This window comes from Cavia porcellus, unplaced genomic scaffold (assembly GCF_034190915.1).
Source record: "Cavia porcellus strain 051 isolate PalLab524CR breed Dunkin Hartley unplaced genomic scaffold, mCavPor4.1 scaffold_7, whole genome shotgun sequence".
Taxonomy (NCBI): domain Eukaryota; kingdom Metazoa; phylum Chordata; class Mammalia; order Rodentia; family Caviidae; genus Cavia; species Cavia porcellus.
In genome coordinates, this window is record NW_026947490.1 from 52,759,260 (window position 1) to 52,785,870 (window position 26,611).

Here is a 26,611-nt window from a genome sequence, read left to right on the forward strand (position 1 = left end):
ACTATGCTGGCAGTGGTCTTGTGTATCTCAAGTTTACTATGTCTCTGGACTGCATCTTTTTCTCTTGTGCTTGATTTAGTCTCCTGTTTTTGTTTTATTGTTTTATTCATCAGCACCCAGGGAGCAACAGGCTACCACATATGTATGAATGGCTGCTATTTATACACATATGGCACATAGCTTAGGTACGCAGTAGCCTATGCCATCCAGGCTTGTGTGAGTACAATCTATCATCTTCACACAACAGAATTGCCTAAGTGTGCATTTTTCAGAATATGTCTCTGTTCAGTAATACATAATTATATAGCTAGTTAGATAATATATCTACCTATATATGTTATGTAATACTATATATATATATATATATATATATATATGATAGCTGTTACAAGGAAGTAGTACACGAATACATAATGTAAAAAGAAGATAAAAAGTAGGAGCCCACCTTAGCACCATGTCTAATTCCACTGTCCCCAGAAATAATCATCCCTCATATTGCACGTCTTTTGTATCTTTCTCCTGTGCATTTCTATGTTCTGCATACGGCCCCTGCGCAGCTATTTGTTTTGCAGAAACAGAGCCATGCATTCATTGCCCTGATACTCAGCTTAGAATTTCATGTAGAGTCAACGTCTGTTCGCGTACATGTTGTAGATGTTTGACCACTGTTGAGTCCCTTGAATTTCTCAAAAGTCCCACCTAACGCCAAGCATCAGGGCCAGGGCCAAAGTCAGCAGCTGTTCCTCTGGCTTCCTCTTTCACTGGGTGTGTGTTTTTCTGCTCTCCTTACTTGCAAAAAAGAAGTGGGAAGAGGACACTGCCAGCCACACAGAGGGTCAGGTGGCACTTCCCCAGGGCACTGAGAGTTCAAAATGTAAACATGTTTTTGCTCCTAGCTCCATCAATCCATCATTCCATTCTTGCTGCAGTAGCAGATAGCCTGTTAGGACTCAGACGCTGTACAAACGACTTTGGGACAGCCTCAGACTGTATTCCAGGGCTTGGTCGGAAAGAAGTTTTAGTTCCTCAACAGACGATGACTGAGGAAACTCACACACCAGTCAGTGTGCCAGGTCCCGGCCACACTCACTTCCAGAATCACTCTAAAAGTGAAGAGAAGTGGTCCAGGAGTCTTTGTGTCACCTGCCACCTGGCTTCATCTGTCCTGAACAGACTCAGGAAGAAAGAGATAGCTCTGACGTCTGCTACTGCAATGACAGTGACCCTCGGGGATAAGTAGAAAAATTTTCCTGTCTCTACCAATTGCAGCTCTGTTCTCTCTTCTGCTCCATCCTGCAGCAGTTTCTGTGCCTCGCTGACTCCACTTGTGTGTGTGTGTGTGTGTGTGTGTGTGTGTGTGTGTGTGTGTATACATAGGCATGGACTCTCCGTATGTCCCACGCTATCCCACCCATGGTGAGATGCAAAGACAAAAGCCCTGGGAAATCACCAAGTAGAAAGGGACACCCAAAAAGCATTTATCTGTCTCCAGGAAGACTGTGTCTAAGTCCCAGACAATAGCTGGGTGTTTTCCAGCTTTTAAATCTCTTCGAGGAAATTGGAACATGACGGGCTTCATCCTGGACCAAATTTCAAAATGCATTTCTGCAGACAAATTAACTTCCTAGTCGTGTCACCTGACTCACTGCTAAACCACACTGTCTCCGTCCATTGACCGCATGCGCCTCCCCCTCCCCAAATAGGAGATTCAGCGCCTCATCATTACTGGAAAAATTTTTCAGCTTTTCTCCCAGTTCATTCTTCATGTAAGAATTATTAACATTAGACATGTGACAATGCCATTTTGAAAGGAGAAACTCAAGTCACGTTAAAAACGTATCAGACATTTTGCACAGTTTTTACTTTTACATTTTCCCAGAATTTTTCCCCTTTTCTCTTCTGCAAAGTGGTGCCCTGCAATCCGGCCGATGGGCTCCTGACTCAGCGGAGCTGTTTCTAATTATTAAACATCTAGAAGTAGTTCCAGACAACTGCTCAGCATTACGCTCCCACCACCAAAACCTGAGAGACAGAATTCTTGGTTACAAAATGCTCAAGTTAAGGGTTGAAAGACAACTTCCATTATAACCTCCTGTTTTCACTCACTTATAATTGTTCAAAAATTGTCCTTTTGCTCCAAATCATTCCATGGTCTGTTTCCACCCCAGGGAAGAAATTGCTTGGAAAGTTTGAACAAAAGTGGTTTCACCAGTTTGGAATCAGGCAGCGTGGGGGAGAATATCCTTCTTTGGGTAACAAACAAATAATACGTATCTCTGGCTGTGGACAATCCCAAAGTAATTGTCCCTTTATCATGTTGGCTCCCTCATGTGGGTGGTCAGCTTTACTCAAGGGAGGAAATGTCTGTGAAAAGAGCAGAAATCCAGAGTTTCAGGCAAGACATCAGAAACAATGATAGCGTAGATTTGTGTTTTCTGTCCTATAAGGTGTGCTGGGCAGAGTGGGTCTTATCACAGACCATCTGCAGGACAAATGTTGTCCTCTTTTCCTGCGATTAGCTGCTTTATTTGTAATAGATGGCAGTAGTTAAAGAGTATATGATTTAAATTAAGGCATTCCTGAATTTGAGTTTGGGTTTTGCCCATGACTAGCCGTAGTGGCAAACATTTAGATAACTAATTAAGCTAAATAACTTCCCTGTGCTTTGACTTGCTTTGCTATTAGAGTGGGCATCACAGCCGTACCCACTTTACAGAAGCATCTTGGGGATAAAAGAGGTTATATGCAAGATGCTTGGCACAGTATCTGGCAGCTGTGTGTGTGTGTGTGTGTGTGTGTGGTGTTGCCCACCTGGCAGCATAGAGAAATATCCATAAGTGGCTATATGTTTAATTGGTTAATTGTGTTGATGTGTTAGTGTTTGCCTTCTAAGATCTATCCTTATTGGTCTTGGTAGCCACGTACATCATTGTTCTAGGAAACCATCCTTCCCTATTCTCTGTCCTCGTGATTCAGGTACTGCTGTCCCTCTAGGTGTATCCAGGACCCGGTTCCAACACTCTGAGCTTGTGAATATCTGTTCTGGGGTTGCGGCTGGAATACGGGCAGGGAGGAGTTCTTGACTCTGCTGGCTGGGATCTCTGGCCTGGAAGGGTATCTGCGCAGAGCTCTGGGTGGTCATCTTTGGTCACACTTGCCAGGAACATCTCTGACAGAGAGAAAAGCAGCCTGGAAACATGGCAGGAATCCTGAAATCACTGAGTGCCAGGCCCTGCTGCTTCTGGTGCAGGCCCTGTCTTCAGGCTGTCAGTTATGTAAAATCACTTGAAGCAACTTGAAGCACTCTCTACTACTTACAATAGCTACTTTTGGAACACAAGCTGACAGCTAGTGAATTGTTCCAGCAATGAAGCAGGAACTCTTCATGGAACGCTTGGAAGACACATTATCCTCTGCCTCTCCTCTGGTGGTAGCTTTGGACCAGTCCCTTGATTCTCTGGGTCTAGAATGGGCAGGAATAAGAAGTGGTCACTGAAGCACCAACATTCCAGGAGACCGTAAACAGTGGGTCACAGTCTGTACTTCAGTTTTCAGTGACAAGGCAAAAAAAACAAAAGCTGATGATTATGAGTTTGGTCTCTAGAGTCAGACGCATTCTGGAAAGCTTTGAACACTTGTTTTGAATTCTTGTTTCATTATTTGCTATATGACCTTGGGCAAGTGACTCAACATCTCTGAGCCTCTTTCTTGTCAACTGTAATAAGAAGGTCTAAGATTATACAATGGGAGATCCGTGCCATGTTGGAACTTAGGGCACTGTGAAGCCAAGCATCCAGCTCACCTCCCTGGTAAGCAGCCATGGCTTGGGCAAGTGGCGGCCGCCCCAAGGGGACAGCCACCCAGCGTCTCCCAAAATAGATTCCATGTTGGAACTTGGGGTACTGGGAAAACAAGCAACCAGCTCACCTCCCTGGTAAGCAGCCATGAGCCTACCTGCATGCGGGCTGAGAATCAAACATCCCATCTGCCTCCCGCCCCTGTTAGCAAATGGGAGCCAGAGGTCTGAGCACCTCTTGGGAGGCTGACCATAGCAATTTGGCAAATAAGAGAGATTTCCTTCTACCATCTCTCTGAAGGCAAATAATGTTATCACTGTTTTGCTTTGTTCTGATTAATGGTATTGGTCTATTCAATGTACTATTTTGTTAAGTTCTATAATGTTCTGAATCTGGTTTGATTTTGCTATACCTGATTGAAAGGACAACTCTTGTGAAGATAATGAGATATACTGTGGTACCTATTACTGTTATCCTGGTAATCCTCTGTGAAGTTCTGCACCATCTCGGTTGGCTTTGTTCTGTCTTGTTCTGTTGTATTTCATTGCCTTCAAAATTGGAAAAAAGATTATACAATGAAAACTGCTCCACTTCTCTCCTCTAATCTTGTGTTCCCATTTCAGCCCTAAGAGGGGCTTCTCTACGGAAACTGAAAGTCCCTGTGCCTTTCTCTCCACTCAGTCACTTGTTCTTCCTGTGGCAGAGAGTGACCAGTGAGACTAGACAGAGTTGTCACTCACTTGGCCAAGGGATGGTGGGTGAGTAGAGGCCAGACCTACTGCTGGGCCTGCGTGGGTTGCAGATCAGTGAACCGAGCACTTCCAGACCTCTCAGGCCACAGACGCCAGCAGCTCACTTAGGTAAGTGTGTGAGGACCAAGTTAGCCCAGCACAAAGGTCCTGGACATTTGCACCACAGCAGGGAAGAGGGGAGCAGGCCAGCCCTGATCTCAGCCAGTCCATCTCTCATGAAGCAAATGCTTTCATCCCCACTCAGCTCTTGGGGTCTACGGTTAGGTTAATGAGCAAATGACTCTGGGATGTTGGGACAAAGATGGTTTCTCCTGTAAGACTCCAAAATTGCAAACCACAAAGTGAGAAATGGATGGATTTGACCACATCAAAATTAAAGGTTCTGCTCAAGTTAATAGATGGTGTTAACTCCTTGTAATGTCTAGGGCTTTCAAAGGTATAATATATAAAGTATTCAAGGAACTCCTGCCAATCACTAAGACAATATTCATACAGATGTACTCAAGGCTTCTGTAACAGAGTACTATGGCCTAGGTAGCTCATAAACAGACAGAAATTTCTCAGTTTTGAAGATCAGAAAGTCCAAGATCAAAGTCCTAGCAGGTTTGGTGTCTGACGAGGACCTGTTTCTGAATTCACTGACTACCAACTCACTGTGTGCTCATGAACCAGAGAGCTGAGGGATCTCTTTGGAGTCTCTTCCATATGGACACAAATCCTGTCCATGAGGAAAGAGCCCTCTCCAGGCCCTAATTACTTCCTAAACCATCACTTCAAGGGTTTGGAATACAACATATGAATTCTGAGGGCAGAAAAAAACATTCAGTGCACTGCAGTATCTACTGGATACTTGCCCAAATGATAGAACAGTACTCCATTCTAGTTCAGGCTTAACTTTAATTATTTTGAGATAATTACCCAAGCAGAATTAAGAAGGCTGAATGGCTAATAAGGACACAAGAGGACAGCTCAAGTTTTCTAGTAATAACAGAAAAGCAAATAAGGAAAAGATATCACTTTAATTGCAGTACACTGGCAAAATTAGATATTTGAACTATATTGAATGCTAAGAAGGATGTATGGAAACAGAACTCCACATTGGTGGTAATTTATATATATAATATATATTAATACATGCATGTATATGTTTATGTATAGGTATTCAAATATTGTGAGGGCATCATGGAATTATTAGTGTAATTGAATATGTGAATATTAGAATTAGGCAAGTCCTACTCCTGGGTGCAAATTCCCAAACAGGAATACAAGAAGACATGTAAGAATGCTTAGCAATGCAAAGAATTTTAGGCCATCTATGTGTTCGTTGAAATAATGCACAGCAACAACAAGAAAAAGAACTGGCTGGAGTTACATAGTGCATCGCCCATGCATTTCAAAGCTTAGAACTGAGAAAAATAAAGATGAATTAAATGGGATTGACAGCAAAGTAATACACATTTAAAAAGCACACAAATCATACAGTGCAATTCTCACAGGCATCATACCTAAAAGTAAACATATGTAGATTTTTCAAAGGCCTATTGGGAAAAAAAGCGGGTACCCTTAGGGGAAATTTGAATCAGAACATCAGGTAAAAAGGAAAAAAAATGAAGTTAAAGAAGGGGGAATTTACACTAAGTGGTCTATTGCTACCAACTAAGAGGGAGAAACTCGGTTCTGGTCCCTTGGAGGCAGGCACTGTCATTATAAGCATCAGGCATAAGACCACTAAGCCCACAGCAAGTGTTCAATTAATAATTTAATAATTCTTCATCTGTGTGTTTTATCCTTTGGATTCTAGGATTTCTAAGAAATAGAACCATGGTTTTCACTGAAACCAATGCTCAGAGCTAGAAATGATGCCTTACGAACAAGTTAAATTATCATTATTTGTGGATGACATGATACTTTACATAGAAGACCCCCAAATCTCCATTGAAAGACTCCTAGATATAATTAATCAAATCAGCAATGTATCTGGATACAAAATCATACTCAAAAATCAATAGCATTTCTATACACTAACAACAAGATCACAGAGAGAGAAATAAGAGAAGCCACACCCTTCACACTAGCAACCAAAAAAAAGGAAATATTTAGGAATTACTCTCATGAAAGAAGTGAAAGACCTATATAGGGAAAATTATAATACACTGAAAAAAGAAATTGAAGAGGATCTCAGAAAGTGGAAAGACATCCCTTACTCATGGATAGGAAGAATAAATATTGTGAAAATGGCCATTCTCCCAAAACTGCTATACAAATTCAATGTAATCCCAATAAAAATACCACCAACATACCTTATGGATCTAGAGAAATCACTGCTCAAATTCATCTGGAACCAGAAGAGACCTAGAATAGCAAAGACTGTTCTAAGCAGCAAAGGCAAGGCAGGAGGCATCACAATCCCTGACTTGAAGTTATACTACAAAGCAACTGTAGTAAAATCAACATGGTACTGGAATCAAAACAGAGCCGAAGATCAATGGAATAGATTAGAAGATACAACCACAAATACAAACACACTCAACCACCTTATTTTTGATAAAGGGGCCAAACACGTTCACTGGAAGAACGTCAGCATCTTTAATAAATGGTGTTGGAAAACCTGGTACTCCACATGCCGAAAACTAAAACTAGACCCATGCCTATCACCATGTACTAAATTAAAATCTAAATGGATCAAAGATCTGAATATTAAAACAGAAACACTAAATCTATTGGAAGACAAATTGGGTAAAAACCTTGAAGACATAGGGGTAGGTAGAGAATTCATGAACAGGACTCAAATTGCACGGGAAATACTTTCCAGAATCAATAACTGGGATTGCCTCTTACTAAAAAGTTTCTGCATGTCAAAAGAAATCTCCAGCATAGTGAAAAGAAAACCCACAAACTGGGAAAAAAATCTTAGTGAACTGCCCCCCAGACAAAGGACTTCTTAAAACACATGAAGTTTTTAAAAAAGTCAGACCCTGAAATTCAAAGATCTAATCTAAGGGCACCTGAGATGAATACACACTTCTCAGATGAAGAAATACAAATGGCAAATAAATACATGAAAAAAATATTCATCATCATTGGTCATTAGAGAAATGCAAATTAAAACCACATTGAGATTCCATTTCACTCCTGAAAGAATGGCCAGGATCAAGAAAACCATTAACAACAAATGCTGGAGAGGCTGTGGGGAAAAAGGAATTCTCCTGGACTGTTGGTGGGAGTGTAGACTGGTGCAACCATTGTGGAGGTCAGTCTGGAGATTTCTCAAAAAGCTGGGATTGGAGGTCCCATTTGTTCCAGCTATTCCACTTCTAGGTATATTCCCAGAAAAACTGAAAACATCATACCACAGTGATATACGTGCACCCATGTTTATAGCAGCATAGCTTGTAATAGCCAGATCTTGGAAACAACCTAAGTGTCCAACACCTAAGGAATAGATTAAAAAAAAGTTGTGGTATTTTTATACAATGGAGTACTACTCAGCTATAAAGAATAATCACATTGAGATATTTGTAAATAAATGGGTGCAGTTTGAGACCATACTCATAAGCAAAATAAATCAAACTCACAGGTATAAATACCAAAAAGTTTCCCCAGTGTAAGAAATGGTAAGAATACATAAAAGTATGCAGTAAACATGATTCCTCACTATATTGCTTTGAAGCCTTATAATGTTTTCATTAATTGGAATGGTTCGATTCTGGGTTGTTTGATTTTATTGTCTGTGATGGTATGAACAGTTATTTTGAAGAAAACAAGACAATATAATAGCTAGTGCTGATATAATATCATCTTATTTTGAAGTCCCATGAAGCTTTTGTTCTTCTGTCTCCATCGGTTTATCATGCTGTATCTTATTGGATCTTATTATATGTGATAGTACAAACAAAATTTTTTATAGTCAAGGAGATAATATAGAAACCATTGTTCATTTTCTGTTAGCTGGTTCTAAATACCCTGTAATACTTTCATTCTCTTGAATGGTTTTACACTGTCATGTTGTGTTTGATGCTATAATATACAAAGTTATACTCAGATATTTCAAAGAAAGAGACACTATGGTAGCTACTGTTATGTCAGGTTATCTTGGGTTGAAACACTATGTTGCTTAAATTGTTCTGTTCAGACCTGTATTATTATGTTATTAAGTCCTCTTTTATCTTAATCTCCTTCTTTCAATTTTTTTAATAAAAAAGAAATGATTCCTTATGTCCACATGAGACCATCGAGTAGAAATTCACCCATTCTCCAAAAGACACCATTGAGTCCATGAGTGAGGAGAAACCGCAGAGATCCTTTCCTCAGACTCCTGGTTTTTTCCCAGAGCACTGGGAAGCCCCGCTAGGTCCAAGGCCTGCTCAGAGCCCTGTACCCGGCCCTGTGGGAGCGGAACTTCTGCCTCTCCCTTCTCTGCTCTTTTCCCCGGATGCCCTGCCACCGGCTCTGCTGCTTCCAATTGCGCGGCCACTGACTTCAGTTTGCATGCAACTGCACTACAATCTGCTCATGCATGCTCATGCATGGCCTCTGCATGAACAAAACATTCCTTAGAACAGAATCCCTGCAGCTGGAGACACCGTTGGCAGGTTAGGAGGACGCCGCTCTCTCCCGACCTCACCCGTGTGTATGAACCTTCGCCGTGAGATTCTCTGTCCTTTCTCCCTGGCGATTCCCCTGAGCCTCCTATTTGCAGAGGGTCCCAAACACGTCCTTGAGCGATGCTTGCTTCAGGAGCAGCCCAGGCAGGTGGCAGCAGCGCTTCCCGGGCAGGCGGCTGTGACTCCCTGCGCTGGCAGCAGAGGGCGCGCGTGCCCGGCTCGCTTTCTCCCAGGCGTTGGTCTGAGACAGGGCGGGTTGCAAGCCTCGCCCTAGGCTGCGCAACCCACAGCCTCCCGTGGGAAGCCTGGCCGGGGCCAGTTCTGTGGCCTGTGGTCAGGGATGGCTGTGTGCCCCAGCGCCGTCACGGGAGACATTTCCATGGAGTTTTCCAGGGAGGAGGGCAGAAGCTGCTGTTTCTTGGCCAGAAAACTGTTTGGGTCTCCAACTCTCTCTGCGTGCTTGCGGAGGACTTCCCAGATGGGCTCGCCCTTCCCTGCCTGCCTGGGGCAAAAGGGAGGTTTGAGTTCTCCCCTCTCCTCTTCCCCTCCCCCCTGCTCCCCTGGAGCCCCTCCAGGAACACCCTGACTGAATCCCACAACAGGGGCCCCCTCTTTCTCCCGGAGAGAAGGCGTTATTGGTTTATTTTGAAACCAAGAGACCATTTAGGGAGGATCCTGCAGAACCTGAACCCACCCTTTGATTTATAGAGATGGTAGCAAATTATCACTCATACAGGGGAGATCTGATTTTTGAAAACTGTCAAGTAGCAATCTGCGTAAAATCTATTAAATAATGTAAGTAGTAAAGCTTGGAATGTCAAAGTACCACCTCAGGGCCTGGTGTGTAGCAGAGTCTAGATAGACGCGGGTGGTATGTGGAGCTGGGTCATGTGGGAGTCGTACTTGTTGTTATTTAATGAATTTTTAATACAGAATTATGAGATCGTTTTTCTTAGGTGGCCTCTAAACCAGCTCCAAAGACAAAATCTAAAAGAGAGCTATCCAAAGAAAATACACTTGTGAAAACTTCTGAAGGAGATTTAACTGTTGATTAGCCAAGTCCCCCATTTATTAACTTTGGGGGGGGGGACCAGGGATCTAACTCATGACCTTGCGCTTGTTAGGCAGGTGCTTATGCTGCTGAGCTAAATGCCCATTTAATAAAAAGTATCTTTCTTATTATTCTATATTTGTTCCTCTGTATATACCAGCTCTTCAGTTTAAAGATCTTTCTTGGTCACAAAAGGCCAAAAATCTTGTGCTCCTATGACATTTGCTCCACATCTGAACACTTTATATCAACCACCCTGTGTGTCCTGGACCAGCCTTTGAAAGACTGGAGTCTTCCTTTTTTCATCTTTAAAATGGGTACCTCACACCTGCATGTAAATATCGTGTGTGAATCAAAAACATAAAAGGAGAAAATGAAGATCAGAACAGCGCCCTGCCCACTGCTATAAGGCGGGTTATGCTCGCAGACTCTCACATGATCTGTGAACTGAAGTGCTGCAGACACATCTTTTCTTAGTGGGGCTCTTCTGCTTTCCTCCCCTCCTACCAATTTCCTGCAGATAAAGCGCATGCTTCAGCTTCCTTGGCACTGCCCACCATGCCCCCAGAGAGTGAGCCGGCAGCCGTGAGAAACCTCAGATCTTCTGCTAATAGTCTGCTTTTCTGCATTGGCTCTGGGGTAAGAGCCTGTCTTGCATGAGACCACACTTCTGCCACTGCGGACTGCCATCAATGAGGACTTAAACCAGAGGGATCAGCTATGCTACGGATTTGTTGAATGCCAACTTCAGGCTGGGTGCTCTACTCAGAGCTGTGGTAGACATACAGCTAAATTGGACTTAATCTCTACATTCAAGGACTTTATGAGTCCCATCGGTAGTGTGTATAACTAGTGGCTAACGCAGAACCTGTCGCTCATTGTGTTCTAATGGAAGCACAAAATCATGATAAAACTCCAGAGGCGCAGAGCTCAGAACAGCTTCATAGAGAGTGGGCCTCAAAGGGTGAAAGGATTTGGTCAGATCCAGCTGGAGAAGGAATCATGCCAGGCAGAGGAGAAAATCTAAGCAAAGATATAGCTAAAAGCTCCTTGGAGAAGTAGCTAAACTGGCTAGAGGTGAGCGTGCCATGGGATATGTTAAGAAAGAGCCAGCTGCTGACACCCCCAGGCTGCTGTCAGATCTAAATGTTTAGATCTAAAATGGCCCCCAAAGCCTCGTGTTTGGAAAGGATTGGATTATGAGTGCTGTAACTGACTTGTCTTCAGCAGGTGGAGACAGGTCACCCAGCTATGCCCTGGAAGGCTGTATCTCCCCACCCCCATCCCTCCCTTCAAGCTCTGCTCCCTGGACACCGTGATACGAGCAGCTTTCCTCCCTCTAGACTCTTACTCTATGCTGATGGTTGTGCAGAGACCGAAACTTCTGAAGCATAAACTAGAAATAAACTTTCCTCCTTAAAGCTGTGGGTGTCGGGTATTGTGTCTCAGCAATGAGAAAGTGACTAAGACAGTTGCCCTGCTGAAAGCCTGAGACTATCTCAGAGGCAAAGTTCAGTCACCATATTATATTTGGGCTGAGTGCTCAGACAGTGCTTGGCTCTGTTAGAGAGGCAATAGTGGCTGCTGCTCAGGCCAAAGAGCTGGTGACCAAAGTAGGCAAGTCAAGGTAGGGTACTCCGGGGTCCCCCATTTGTCCTGGAGCAATTGGTAATGAGAAACATCCCAAGTCTGAACAATGCGAACAGGAACAGGCTCTACTATGATTCTGTCACAGCCCTCAAGCCAGCTCTATGGGACTCTCACTGCTTGCCTTAGACAGTACTTCAGGTAAAGCTCACAGGAACTCATTGTGGTCATTAAAAAAGACCAATCCAGTCCAAAACCAGATACCAGTTCTAGCATTCTTCCTCTACCTTCTTTCCCCTCCTTTCCCTTTTGGGTCTTTGTTCCCTCTGTCTGTCAGAGAACAGGGCCCTGGAGGAGGAGAAGGAAGAGTCTTAGACAGTGTAGCAGTCAGTACCTTCCAGGCAGCAAGGGCTCTACAGTGACTTCTACAGGTACATGGCAATGACCAGGAGGCCCCTGGAAAAGTAACCACACCCTGCAGTCACCAGGTGTGGGAAAGACCTGTGCTCTCCGTGGCTTCATGTTGGCCCTGGTGCAGTCTTGGCTCGACCCCTCTGTTTCTACCCACTGTGGTTCACCCCACAGCCTCTGGCTGCTGGGGATCCCTTATCTCAAGAGGGCCTCTCCTGGGGTTCATCCTTCCAGAGAGTCTGAGTAGCTCTGCCTTCCTGGGTATTCCCATGGCCCACAGAAAAGGCCACAGCAGGACAGACATGTATAGAGTGGAGTGAGGATGCACTGTGGCTCTTTCTGTGCTTTCCTAATGCCTATGGATGACTCCTCACCCCAGAGAAGTCTCCTGCAGGAAGCAGCATCGAGCTCCCTCCAAAACCCCCAGGTTCCATCTCATCCATTGGTGGTGAGTGAATCTGTGTGTTCCTGCTGCTGGGGTGCAGATACTAGCCCCACCATCAATGTTGGGGGGAACCTGGCAAAGCCTCAGCTCTGTTTCCCAACATTCCTTGCTCTGAGGAACCTCCTGAGAAATTTCAAGGTTCTGTGATCACAGGCTCAAGAAAAATTAAAGGGCAAAAGCCACATCACCACTTCACCTGTGTTAGTAAGTCCCACGTGGCTGCATCTTGTAGCTCCTCCTGGCCTCACTTTGGGACTTTTGTCAAAATTTCAAAAAAAGAGTATGAAAAATCTCACTAGGCATTTTTTTTATTATTAGTGGTGCTTTAGAGCAGTTTCTTAAACTTAGCACTGTCAATATTTGAGTTCAGGTCATTGTTTGTTGTGGGTCCTGTCCTTTACACTGTAGATGGTGAGTAGTACCCCTAGCCTTTTCCCAGTAATAGTCTCTTAATTAAGAAAATCAAAAATGTTTTCAGATATGCTCAAACATCCCCTAGGAAGGTTAAGGGTAAGGTCTAGAAAACTTGCTCCCTGGTAAGACTGCTTCATAGACGAAAGGAAATCACTGACAACTTTTGAGAGAGAAACTAATACAAAATTACCACCAAATATAGCCAGGTAGACTGGCTTATACCTGTTATCCCAGCACTCTGGGAGGCTGAGGCAGAAGGATCTTAAATTTGAGCCTAGCCTATATAATTTAAGGGCTTAGTAAGATCTTGTCCCAAAATAAAAAAAGAACTGGGGCTATAGCTCAGTGTGATTGCCCTGAGTTCAATCCCCGGTACGAAAATTAATTAATTCACCAAATATCATTTGATTGATTTTCCTGAATGATATGAAAAGGAGAGTTCAAGGTCAAGAAATGTTCACTGTGCAAATAATATCTTTGTAATCATCTGCAATAGTGTACAAAGTGTTGTCATGAGACAATATCATCTAACTTCCACACTAGCCATCTGACGAAGGCACGTTTTTCTGGTGGTTTGTAATTGGGAGAGATGTGGTTAGTGTGTGAGAGTTCCTGTGGGAAGAAAATCTAACCATGGGGAAGGGGCTTCTCCAGGGGACCCAGAACTTTCTTTTCAGAGCAGAACCCTAAAAAAACTATTTAGAACCATAATAATACATACTGTACTAACATTAATTTGGTGAGTGCACTGCATGTTCCTAGCTTTTGTAGGTCATCTCATTTCTCTCCACTGGCTCTGGGGAACAAGTGCTATTGTTACTCCCAATTTTCAAAGTAGGAAACTGAGTTTTAAGAGGTTAAGTCATGCACCCCAGGGTCACTCAGCAACCAGATATAGTTTTTATCAAGGACAGCAGTTCTGACTCCAAGCCCTTGTTCATAACCATACCTTCCTCCCAAACTAATTTCTCCCAGACTTGGTTCCAAAGACAGGCTATACAATTCCAGAATACTCTGCACATGTATCATCCTCACCATCAGAAGAAGCCTTGCCGTTGCCAGCACTATTGAGGAATTGCAATAGTTTATTCCCATTTGACTGATGTCTTAGTTACTTTCCTCGTTGCAGGGACAAAATAACTGACACCAGCTACTCAAAAGAGGAAAGGTTTATTTTGTTTCATGGTTACTGCCATGGCTCCAAGGCAGAAACGATATGGCAGAAGCATAGAGCAGAGGAAAATCTGCTCATGTCATGGCAGCCAGGAAGCAGAGAGATAGGGGAGGAGCTGGGAAGGAAGATAAACCCTTCAGGTCATGCCCTGTGTTCTGCCTCTTCCAACCAGACCCCACCTCCCACTGGCAAGTCAGCTGTGGTGTCCTCAGGATTCAATCACCTTCCAAAAACCCACCTGTTAATACATGAGGCCCTTCGAGGTCAGTTTTGATTCAAACTATAACATTCCACCTCTGGTCCCCAAAAGACTCATGTGCATCACTTTATGCAAAATGCATTTGGTTCATCTCTAAGAGTTGCCAAACTACTAAGAGCTCCAGCATTGCTGAAAAGTTCAAATGGAAAAGTATCTTCTGAGAGTCAAGGCAAACAGTTTAGCTGGGAGCTACTATAAAAATTAAAAAAAAAAAAAAAAAAGGAAAGGAAATTCTGCCAATGGCACAGGATAAACATTCCCATTTCCAAAAGGGAGGAATGGAAATTGGTCCACACAGATAGTGATGCCATGTGGAGGATGCAGGTTGAGCTGGGCCACCTTACTGGCCAGCCTGAGTCCTGCCCTCCACTGTAGGCTATGCAATGCCTCACCGGCTTCCTGCAGACTGTAGGGAACATGGTGATGGTGCACAGATGATGCACAGACATCGGCTGAGGTGGCCACGGTGGCTTCAAGTTGCCACGATTGAACAGCTTCCCTCTGCCTTGTCCTTCCTCCATGATGTTCCCCTCTTGGAGCGAGCCTATCATGGACAGAAATTGTGAGCCATGGACTAAAACTGTGAGCCTGTCCAGCATAATCCTCAAAATATTAACCAGAGCAATCAGGCAAGGGAAAGAATCAAGGGGATGTGTAGAGGGAAGGAAGAAGTCAAATTATCATTACTGCAGACCACATGACCCTCTAACATAGAAGACTCAAAAAATTCCATCAAAAGACTCCCAGAATTAACAACCAAATTCCACAATGTCACAAGATATAAAAATCACCACAATAAAATCAATAGCACTCCTGTACATCACTGAGAAAGAAATTAGGAAAACAATAACATTCATATTAGCATCAAGAAAAATTCAGCAGGGTGTGGTGATGCACACTTGTAATCTCAGCACTTGGGAGGCTGGATCTTTGCAAGTTCGAAATCAGCCTGGGCTATGAAGTGAGCTCAAGGCCAGTCTGAGCTGCATAGTGACATCTTGTCTCAAAAAAAGATCAAAGAAGGAAAAGAAAAGAAAGACTTAGGCATTAACCTAATTGAAGAAGTGAAAGGCTTCTAAAATGAAAAGTACAGTACTTGGGAAAAGCAGATGGATGAGGACATCAGAAAATGGGAAAATATCACCTATTCCTGGATAGGTAAACCCAATATAGTCAAAATAGCCTTACTTAGAAAACATATATAGATTTAATGCAATCTCAATCAAAATAACAAAAGCATTCTTCACAGAAATAATGAAAGCAATGCTAAAATTCAAGTAGAACTGGAAGAGACCCAGAATAGAAATAGCTGAAGCACTTTTGGATAACAAAAGCAAAGTAAGGAACATCACAATCCCAGATTTGGAGTTTATATTACAAAGCTACAGTGCTAAAAACAGCATGGTACTGGTACAAAAACATATAGGTCATTGGAATGAAATACAGGAAGCAGAAATAACCCTACATACATTCAACCACTTTATCTTTGACAAAGGGATCAAATACCTTCATTGGAAGAAAGACAGCCTCTTCAATAAATGGCACTGGGGAAATGGCTATCCATATGCAGAAAATTGAATGTAGACCCATATATCTTACTATATAATAAACTAAAATCAGAATGAATCAAATGGATTTAAATATTAAAATGTAAACACTTAATATGCTAAGCTAAAATAGGTGAAACTTTTGAAAACATAGGCAAGTACTTTCTGAACAGAACCCTAATGGCATAAGAAATAGTATCAAGAAATAGCAAATGGGATTATATCAAATTAAAGACTTCTGCACAGCAAAGAGAACAACCAGCAGAGTGAAAAGACAGCCTACAGAATGGGGAAAATTTTGCCAGCAATTCTCCAGACGTAAGACTAACACTTAGGATAGGGGATATATATACAATTCAAAAAATATTAGACAATAAAAGACTGGACCAAAAAGTGAGCAAGAGAAATGAGTGAACACTTCTCAAAAGAATAACAATAAATACCAATAAATATATGAAAAAACGTTCAACCTCTCTGGTATTAGAGAAATGCAAATTAAAACAACACTTTGATTCTATCATTCCAGAAAGAATGCCTACAACAAGAAATAAAATAATAACAAATGCTGGTGAGGCTTTGAGGGAAAGGAACCCTTCTGCGTTGTTGGTGGGAACATAAACTCGCATAACCACTAAGGAAATCAGCGCGGAAATTCCTCAACAAGCTAAGACTAGAAATTCCATTTAATCTAGCTATTCTGTTACTAAGCAAAGTCCGCTGCTGAAATTGTTATGGATCTACTTAAAGGTTTATAAGCCAGTGCTGACCTCAGCTTCTCTGGCAGACTGTTAGCAGCTCTCCAAGACCTCTTTCCTTATCCTCAGCCAGCAACCCAGGCTGTGCTGGCTGGGTTTGACCTCAGACCCCTTATCTACCCTATCACCTTCCTCCCTCCTCCACTCTGCAAGAACTGTGACTCCCAAGAAAATGCACATCATTGGTACTCTGGATGTCCTGCAGCACAGGATAATCCCAAACTCTGTTCTAGGTCAGAGCTCCCCTGTACTGAGATCCATTATTTTCTCCCCAGCTATGAGCAGGGGCCCTGTACATCAACTCAAAGGGTCCTGAGTTAGAAGAAACCCCAAATCTCCTTATAACCACACTCAAAGGGAACTAGAAGCCATACAAATTTGAAAAGAAATGACCACATGTCTTCATAGGTTGGGTGTCCTTAAAAGTCAGAATATTTTTCTCCTTCTCAACCTACCTATGTAATATTTTCAGCATGCCCTACCTTGGACAAAGAAAAAGTTGACGCCTGGCCTGGTCCACATAGACCTCAGAAGGGCCAAGGGAAATCTCCATCAATGTAAAGCAACAACAGTGTGATCTGTCCTGGGACAAAAGGAGAGGTCAGAACAGGGGGAAGGATAAGCAGAAGGAACAGCCATGGTTGGTGTCAGTACACACAATCAGCATGTCTGAGGAATGCTAACATAATAGAAGCTGGGAAATAAGCAAGAGTCAACTCTTCAAGGTCTTAGATCCAAGGCTGAGGAATTTGGACTTTCTCCTAGAAAGCAAAGGGAGCCATTGATGGTTTTGGAATACAGGAGGAGGAAATATGGGACAGAGTGTTCCAAGAACTGAGGGTGGAATTCCGCAGGCCCTGATAGCAGGGCCTGGACAGAGACATCCACTATAGGTGTTAGGGCCAGGGAGGGTGATGACAGGGATCCCAATTTGGAGCCCTCTTGGTCGCTGTACCACCTGCAGCTTGACACTGCCACATGGGCTTCGCACCCTAACACCTCTCCAGGCCTCACTGCGTGCCCCCAAGCAGTGGATGAAAAGTGTCCATGGGGTTAGACTGAGGAGTGAGCGATACACAAATTATGAACCATGGAGAAGTAGTGGACGGTGGCTAATGACCCAGGCGCCAGGCTTGGCAGGACCTCACAGCTTGGCATCAGTGTCGCCAGCTTGCTTCTCCATAGCTGGCTCACTGAAACCTCCCTGCAGCAGCAGCTGAGCTAAGCAAGTTGCGGGTGGGAATTCCTTTAATTCTGTCAGATCATACTAGATAGCACATTTTATCCTTGTTTTGTACATGTGGGAACCAAAGCACAGATTGGCTAACAGGCTAAAGGTCACACAGGGCTACTCAATTCTCACTTCTGTGCCGGGCAGCAGCTGGCCTGTGTTTATTTTTATTGTAAATGGTGTCACACTACAAAAGCAAATTATAGTTTCTAGTCAGAAACAAAACTAGATAGGACTGGACAGAACACCAGCCAAGTTCCCCATCCTGCCCTCCTTCATTTCTGGGGCAGTTAACCGTTTGATATGCATCGAAAGACCTTAGAAATTAACCGTTTTTCTTGAGAATGGCTACAGCGGTGACTCCTGGATTGGTTAATTTCTTGCTGACAGTTATTGAACTGATAGTGATTGTTTAGCTTAGTGAGAGATTTAGTTCATTTACTCATCTTCAGAAAATGTTCTCTTACCCTTTACTCAGTTTCAGTCTGTGGCAGGCAGAAATGTCTCAACAACAGCATTGGCTGCTTAGCTCCTCCTCTCTCTGGGAAACATAACGATAGGCCAAGGATGCTTCTGAGAATCATACGAGACCATGTATGTAAAGCATGTGGCACAGAGTCCTGCACAGTAAGTGTACACAGGCATCAATGTGGTGGTGGAGCTAAATGACAGATCACCCAGCAACCTCCCACACCATTCAGGGGTGGGACAGAGGTGTGTGCAAGGAGCACAGAACTTCCCTGAGGGCCCCGCAGCTCAGCGGGGGGGGGTGTCAACTATGTGCACACAGAAGTGTGCAGAGCTATGGGGACACACTATGGGAACCAGGTGAAGATCTCAAGAGGGCTTGGCACCACTTGGCCAGATGCACACTCTCTGTCTTTCTGTGTCTCTCTGTCTGTCTTTTTCCCCCATGCGTGTATGGCCCTCCATCCTAATCAGAAGGCATGTTTGAATGTTCCCCAATGCTCTGCTTTCCTGTAAGTGATGAGCGCCAGGGCAATTTTGCAGCCAGATAGGAAACTTGGAGAGTCCCAAGTGTCTACAGAATGCAGGGACTGTAGGGAGAGGCCCAGTGTGTCACTAAGCAGGCAGTAACTGTCTGTAAGAGATGCCAAATTTTCAGACTGAGTGTGTCAGTCCCATCACATGGCATTGTTTGGCCAAAAGAAATGCCTTCTTATTTAAGTAATTAAGCCCAAACAAGAAGTATATATATCCCACAAATATAAAATGAAGTTACTTCATTCTTAAATGTGATGACTTACTAGTAGGATGTGTGTTTCTTCTGAGGACACACAAGTCCTCAGTCCTGGAATGATGTCACCCCTATTTTCGGTCCCTCACTGATTGCATGTGATGTTTGTTTTTTCTTACAGCAACTGTGAGAACTGATTGTTCACATAGTTGTTGGTTTAATATTTCCCAGTTTAAATTTAAAAAAAAAAAGAGGAATAGAGGATAGAAAGAAATCACACTAAAGCAAGACTGAAACCCAGGCAGGCAAACATTAAACCCTATGGCTTTCTGTCCAGCACCCAGGGTGAGTTATGGTGAGATGTGAATTCTAAAAGGCTTGGTGAGCTTTGCCCTACACCATTGCCAATTACAGACCTTGTGGGTTCTCTCTTGGGGTGACTTCATTCATGCCTACTGCCTGTGACTTTCCTCAGATGTTTCACATTCTTGGTTTTTCAAACATCCTGAGGTCTCTACTGGACTTTTAACTTCACTGTCACAGTTACACACACTGCTCTCTCAGGGGAACACTGCCTTGCCTCCTAGGCCTTCTTATGAAATCTAGGTAGAAGTCTCGCTGACCCCACAAATCTTGCATTCTGCATGCCTATAAAACCATAGCCATCTGCATGATTCTGTCAGCTCAAGCAATTGCAGGGACCTCTTGGATTATGTTTGCACCAACTTCTGAGTGCCTGGATAGTTGAGCACTGTGAAATAAATCCCAGTAAATCAATTCCCTGTATGGTGTTTCTTTACCACAGTACCCCAAGGTCCTCTTCTCAAATGCAAGTTTTACAGCTTTATACTCTTGAGCCCTTTAGAAATGGACTCTTGTGGATTCCTGACATGCCTACAAGGCATCTTTCCTATTTTTCTAACTGCATGATACATTTAACTTCTTTGTAGTGCTAATCTTTTTAGCAACTAAGCATACTTGGACAAAACTTTGTAAGTCCCAACTTTATAGGCTCTAATTTTTCTGGCCAGCGGAAAAGTGTTTCATATTTTCTGCTCTGCTTTTTTCTCTGCTGCTTGTGGTAAATTTGCCTAAATGCTGCCAGCAGTACCATGCTACAGTATCAACACTGGGCTGCCTTAAAATTTCCACTAGATAGATTAGTCAACCACCCTAATCTCAATCTCTTGCAGGGTCTCAAGACATAGGCAAAATATAGACAAACTTTCTTCCAGAGTTTGATATGATCTTGAGTTCAACTGGCAATGAAGTCATTATTCCCAACTCGAATCTCCCAAACCTTTTATAAATTTTCTGATCATCCGAGCTTCACCCAGAATGTTACATCAAGCTTGGTTTACAGGATTCCAGGGCTTCTTGGGCTGGAATCACCAAACTTTTCCAACTTCTCCCATGAGCCACTCAAAAAGGTTTCTAAACCACATGATCAGGTAGATTCACAGCAACAACATCACTCTCATGACCAATATCTGACACAGTCACTTTCTATATCAATGGAACAAAATACCTGACACCCATATCTTAAAGGAGAAGTTTATTTTGGTTCACAGTTATAGTAATTGGTCAGTGGACTCCAAGACAGAAATTATATGGCAAAGGCAGAGGGAAAGTTGGTCTCTTCAAGGTAGCTAGGAAACAGAGAGAGAGAGAAAGAGAGACAGACAGAGTGAGACAGAGATAGGGAGACAGAAACAGACCATACCCAGACCATGCCCCTGTGACTCACCTCTTTAACCATACTCTGCTTCTTAATAGCAAGCCAGCTACATCACCGCGATTCAATCACCTTTCAAAAGACCCTCCTATGAGAACATGAGAACTTTGGGAGACATTCTTGACCCAGTTTATGAACTGCTGAAGATATTAGAAAATAAATGTTAAACCCAAACTAGAAATCAGAATGTCTTGATTCCTTGTACAGTTTGTTGAATGATCCATTCCAGGATATGGAACAAGATACCTTAGTAATCTCCAAAATCCCAAATTACACTTGAACTATAGTCTCATTCTTCAGAATAAAATAATGTATTTTTTCCTATATTCAGCTCCAGCCATCATTCTCAGAACTTTATTCTTGGAAATCCCTCTCGGGATTCCTGCTGGGAATCCTTGATGCAGGAGGTAAAATTATTAGGCAACTGAGGCTCTTTAAGGTTTATGTCCATCACAAATGACCAAGAAAGATTCAAACACAAAACCATCTTATGCCAAAACACAAGCTCTCACCTTTGGGATTATGGCTCTTTTGAATTTATCTGTATGAGTATTATTATCTGATTTTAAGGAGAAAAAAAAAAAGAAATAAGAACCAGACAGGTTGAGGAGCTTCACCAGCCTGAAAGACTCTCATGGCTGATGTGAGGTCCAGGTTCAGCTGTCAGAGTCTGATATCCACAGAATTTTCACCCTGCAGCCACAGGTCCACATTCTACCAGACCACTGTGGACCATGAGGCTGTACCCTTCTGCTTTATGACCTGTGTAACAAGTAGGACTAGGCTGTGTACTGCTGTGATGTTCAGGACACTCTTCAGTATCCTCCTGAGAGCTGGTGCAGTTAAGCAGGGGACATGTGAGGGAGGAATGGTCTCTCTTCAAAGACAAGGACCAGGCAGCCTGTTACGACTGAGGAATGAAACATGCTACACCTGTGGCTGAACATCCTCTCAAGTGCACAGCCAAGAGTGTGAGGGGGACCAGAACAAGAAGGAGGCAGTCTTTGGGCCCTGGATGTCACTGAAAGCCTGTGAAGAGAGGCTTCAGCTCAGGGAAGCACTGCATCAATAGCTCTGGAAGACACAGAGCCTGATGATGGTTCAGAAGCCAAAGGGCCTGTATTTACTGTGACTAAGAGCAAAGGCTCCATAAGGGAGAAATTAAAGACTACAAAGGGACCCTGGTTCTCCAGCAGTGGTAGACAGTGAGATTCCCTAAGGCAGCAGCATGTGTCCTGTGACTTACAATGGCAGAGGCAAGAGGTCAGGGAGGTTAAAGTGAAATTCTACTTATGTCCTCCAACCATATGGGTCACAGCAAGTGCTGACAGAAAGGAAAAGGAAAAAACAGTAGAAATAAAAGAGTTCTGTCCTACTGATTCCTGTCCATAATGGTTATTCTTAATGTCAACCTGATTGACTTGAGCAATGTCTAGGGGATAGTAAAGCACACTTCTGGGTGTGTCTGTGGGTCATGGATATTCAATCCTGGGGGCTATAATCAGTCCCTAATCCTTTCTTCTCTTGCTCTGTCCTGGGAACCTTCTCTGCCTCCCAGCTGCCTTGAGTTGAACAGCTTTGCCCCACCAATCCCTTTCACCACCATGTTTCTATCTTGGGTCCATCTGACCATGGACTGGAACCTCTGAAACTGTGAGCCAAGCAAATCTCTTCTGTAACTTGTGGGTGTCAGATATTTTGTCTCTGCAGTGATAAAGCTGTCAACACAATGTCTGAGGCTTAGAGACTCCTCACCTTTCTCAAGGACAAAGCAACTTTAGCTTCTCCACAATTGTGTGATAACTGATGAGTGCATCTGAATTGGATTAAAACTTGAGGTTTTCTAAGGGGACAAGTTGTTGATGGAGAATGAGGTGATTGCTATCTCCACTGGCCCTCAGAAAATTCTTTTTGGTTGTGTGGAAGCCAATTCAACAACACCTATTACTGTATGCTTATTGTATGCCAGGATCTGGGTTAGTTTCTGGTGGTATGGAGAAGGGAAGCAAGACTGCCATGTGTGACTGTTTGGGTTCTATACCTACAACCCTTGCCAGGCAGGCACTGTGCCACTCAGCTGTATCCCTGGCCCTTATACCTACAACCCCAGTGGCACTGTGTAAATCATGGTACAGACTTGTGTGTCTGTTAAGGCTTACCCTGAAGGTGGCAGGAAGGCTCTTGAAACTAACGAGCATATAGCCGGCCTGTGGCAGACTCAGGCCCCCTTCAAAGGGCTCACTCACTGTCTAACCAACAGAGGGCTCCAGGCCAGGAGGTCAACCTGAAGGGCCAAGACTATGTTTTAGAAGAAGATTTTCTCTTTTCCACAGGAGGACATGCTATGTGGGGCTATATAAGGATGGGAAATAAACTTCACATGCTCAGTCTTTTTGCTAAACTCTCTGGTTAATGATTGGAGAATTCATTATTATGCTATCACTGCTCATCAATTCCCAAAAAATGACAATCTTCCCACATCAAGAGAACATCTGCTTTGGTGCCACTCTTCAATAACTCCCAGCCAGAACAAGGCTCTTTCTGTTCATTGTTCTTAGGAAGGGAAAAATAAAAACAAAACTAAGAAACCAAGCTGACCCTGAAAGAGTGTCTCTTCTGTTTCCCCAGTGGCTGCCTTGGGACAGATCCAGCCGTGCCCCCAAGACCCATGCCGATTCGGGGATCTGGCTGAACGATGCACTGCCGCAGGGTCCCCGCTGCAATCGCCAGCCCTCCCTCAGTACCCATCTGAGAGAACCTCACCGCTGCACAGTAACACACCCCACGCGTGTCAGTGCCAAGATCATCTTTATTATTTTATTCTTTGTTTGCTTTCCATGGCAAGTGAAAAAATAATTTAAACCAACTCTATGTACAGAGGCTTGGTTAGTTTTCCCAAGAACTTCCAGAAAGACCTCAGCCCCTTAGATAGCAAAGAAAGGTTGCCTTTAACATCTATACAAAACTTCACCTATAAAAGTTTCACATGTAGAAAGCGTTTCTTTATTCTAAGCATCACATTTCGGGAATGGGGACGCGAAGTCAGCGTGGAGTTGGAGGAACGTGCGCAGGGTGGGGCTCCACACACACCTGCCCGGGTAATGGGGCGGGGGCTGTGATTGGCGGCGCTCAGGTGATCTGCAGCGGGGTCTCCAACATCTCCATGAGGAAGGTGTCAATGGGGGTGTCCCCGATGAGCTTGAAGAAGAAGAGGTGCTCCAAGCATTTCAAGCCAATGGAGCGCAGAGCAGGAAGGCGCAGCAGCAGCTTGGCAAACCTGCAGGGAGGCAGAGGGTACAGGTGACCAGGGCAGGGAGCCCTGGGTGACAGTCAGGGCTCGCGGGAGGCACCTGCTGGCGAGAGGCGGCTGCCGCAGTCTTCTCCGCTGAGCGGTGCTAGGAGATCCCGGAATGGGAGGAGGGGTGGATGAGGGTGTTGGAAAATCCCTAATCTTAGGGAGCTTCAGAAACAGGCTAGAGGGCTAATTAGCTTAGAAGCAGAGCCCCATGGCCTCTTAGGGACTTCCGTGGCATGTCCTAATATTACGCTCAGACCCCGTCACTCAAGGAGGGCAGAGGAAGAACTACCACAATACCACCTGTGCCTTGAAAGTAGACACGGGTCTGACCCTGCCTGTCTTGGTCGTGTATACCAGTCCAGAGACTGGAGGCCTCTGAATGTCCCTGCGGTGTGGGCAAAAGAACGCATGGGAGTCTGTGCCCTCCAGAGTTTTAGATTTCTGCTGACTCTGAAAGGTCTTGGCCACTGTGGGGTGCACTTCTAGAGAGCGTCCACGAAGTGGCAGCACTTCACCACCGAGAGACGCGCCTGGATCCTGCGGTACCGAGGTCCTCTCCAGCAAGATTCTGCAATCCACAGGTGACCCGCATTCAGCCCCCTTGCTGGCCTCTTGGGGCCAAGAAACACCCTGGCGCACCTCTGAGCTTCCTGAAACCTTAGTCAGAGCGCTCCTACTCTGCCCAGGCTGCTCAGCATACACCTTGCTCTCTCTGGACTGAACAGGCTCTGCGCCCATCCAGGCAGTGAGCACTGGTCTCTTCCAGGCATCTGGAGGAAACCCAGGCCCATGGCAGGCCTCTTCCTGAGAGTCAAGTTCCAAAGTTTTTAAGTAATACTCTTAGAAAAATCCTAAATGTCAACTGTAGGGCAGTGACTAAACACATAAAAATACTGCCAAATGTGAGGAAACTATTTAAAATCATAATTTTGTGCTTTCCACTAATTGGATACAATTCCTAAAATGGCTAATGGAAGAAAATAATGCGCCGGATTCTATGAGTTCATATCTGTAAATATGGTTGTGTATGAATTTATACATAGATACACAAGAATGCAGAAATGAAAAACAACAAAATACTGACAACCAAATGTTAAAATCTGTTCTCTTTTTTCCTTCTTTTTCCAATACCGAGCTCGACCATGTGACTAAGCTTCTCCCTCTTCACCTCACCATCTACCACCTGGGTGCAGACCTCAGTGGGGTTTGGGATCGTGGTGGAGTCTCTAAAGGAAAGAGCAAGGGGTCCTTGAGTGACCACGTGGAACACAGTACTCCTCTGAACACTGAAGAGTGGGGAAGAAAACCCCAAAAGCCCCGTTGTGTCTCATGACTGAATCTGAGACGTCTGTTACTGTGGCGTTCGCCCTAACTAATGCAGTCGCCAGCTCATTCACAGCACCAACGGCAGAAGCCCAGCCACCAAGCTTCCTCACAGCCTCTCACAAAGACTGCAGCTCGGCCGGTGCTGGACAGCAGTGGGCAGATGCTGACCTACAGTCCCAGGTAAATGGCTGAATGGAAATTAGACTTCACTGAAGAATAAAAAGTCCTTACTGATAATAGAGGGTATATAAATTTAATTCTAGAGCTAAAACTAATGTGTGTTTAAGGCATCTTTCCAGCTTCATTTCCAGATTTCTATGAGCTTTGAGGGCTTTGTTTTCTCATTGTAGTTTGCGGTAAGGACTCCTGGTTAGCTGCACTTTGTGGGGAAGTTGGAGAGGGTGTTCTTAGTGACTCAGAAGAGCTATATAATGTTAGATGGCTCAACGAGGCCGCAGGAAGGGACCTCTGTGGCTCTGTGGTCACCACATTCCCTGGCCTCAAAACCCATCCTGTCCAGTGTATGGGGCTTTCCAAGGGGCAGACTCAACAACAGTGCAGATACTTCAAACACAGGCACTTTGAAATCGGACCTGGGTCCCAATCACCTCCAACACGGGACAACTTTACTGTCTCAAGCAAGGGACAACACTTTTCTGAGCCTCCTTTGCTTCTGGGAATGGAGAACCAGATTTTCACAGTGATCCTTTCATTTGCTTGTTAATACAACATTTAAAGATTCATAAGTAGAGACCCTTCTCGTCAAGACTCTGAAGTCTGCTGAAGCCAAGGATAATACCAAACCCTAGATATGATTTGATCACATATATAATCTATAGTATAGTTTAATTTATAAACTAGGCAAGTATGAAATTAACCATAAGATAGCAAAATAAAATCATTATAACATTTTAAGCTGTTCAGTTTGTATCTTTTTTTAGCTGTTAGATTTTTAAATTGTAACATTACATTGCAATAAAAGTAATATAAAACTTATGAGTTGTGTATTTTTGAAAATTTCCATTGA

The 26,611-nt window shown here is 43.8% G+C and overlaps 1 protein-coding gene across 2 annotated transcripts in view; it reads right to left on the reverse strand.

Moving 5' to 3' along the window:
- Positions 1-23,751: 23,751 nt before the first annotated feature.
- Positions 23,752-26,611, reverse strand: part of Rxrg (retinoid X receptor gamma) — a 47,345-nt gene continuing 44,485 nt past the window's right edge. Inside the window, exon 10 of one of the 2 annotated variants that reach the window (XM_063253592.1) lies at positions 23,752-24,279. In XM_063253592.1, coding sequence (XP_063109662.1) covers positions 24,090-24,279 — 190 coding nt within the window. In that variant the 3' untranslated portion in view covers positions 23,752-24,089. The remainder of the gene's footprint in view (positions 24,280-26,611) is intronic. The other variant, XM_003468662.5, reaches the window with a different exon arrangement.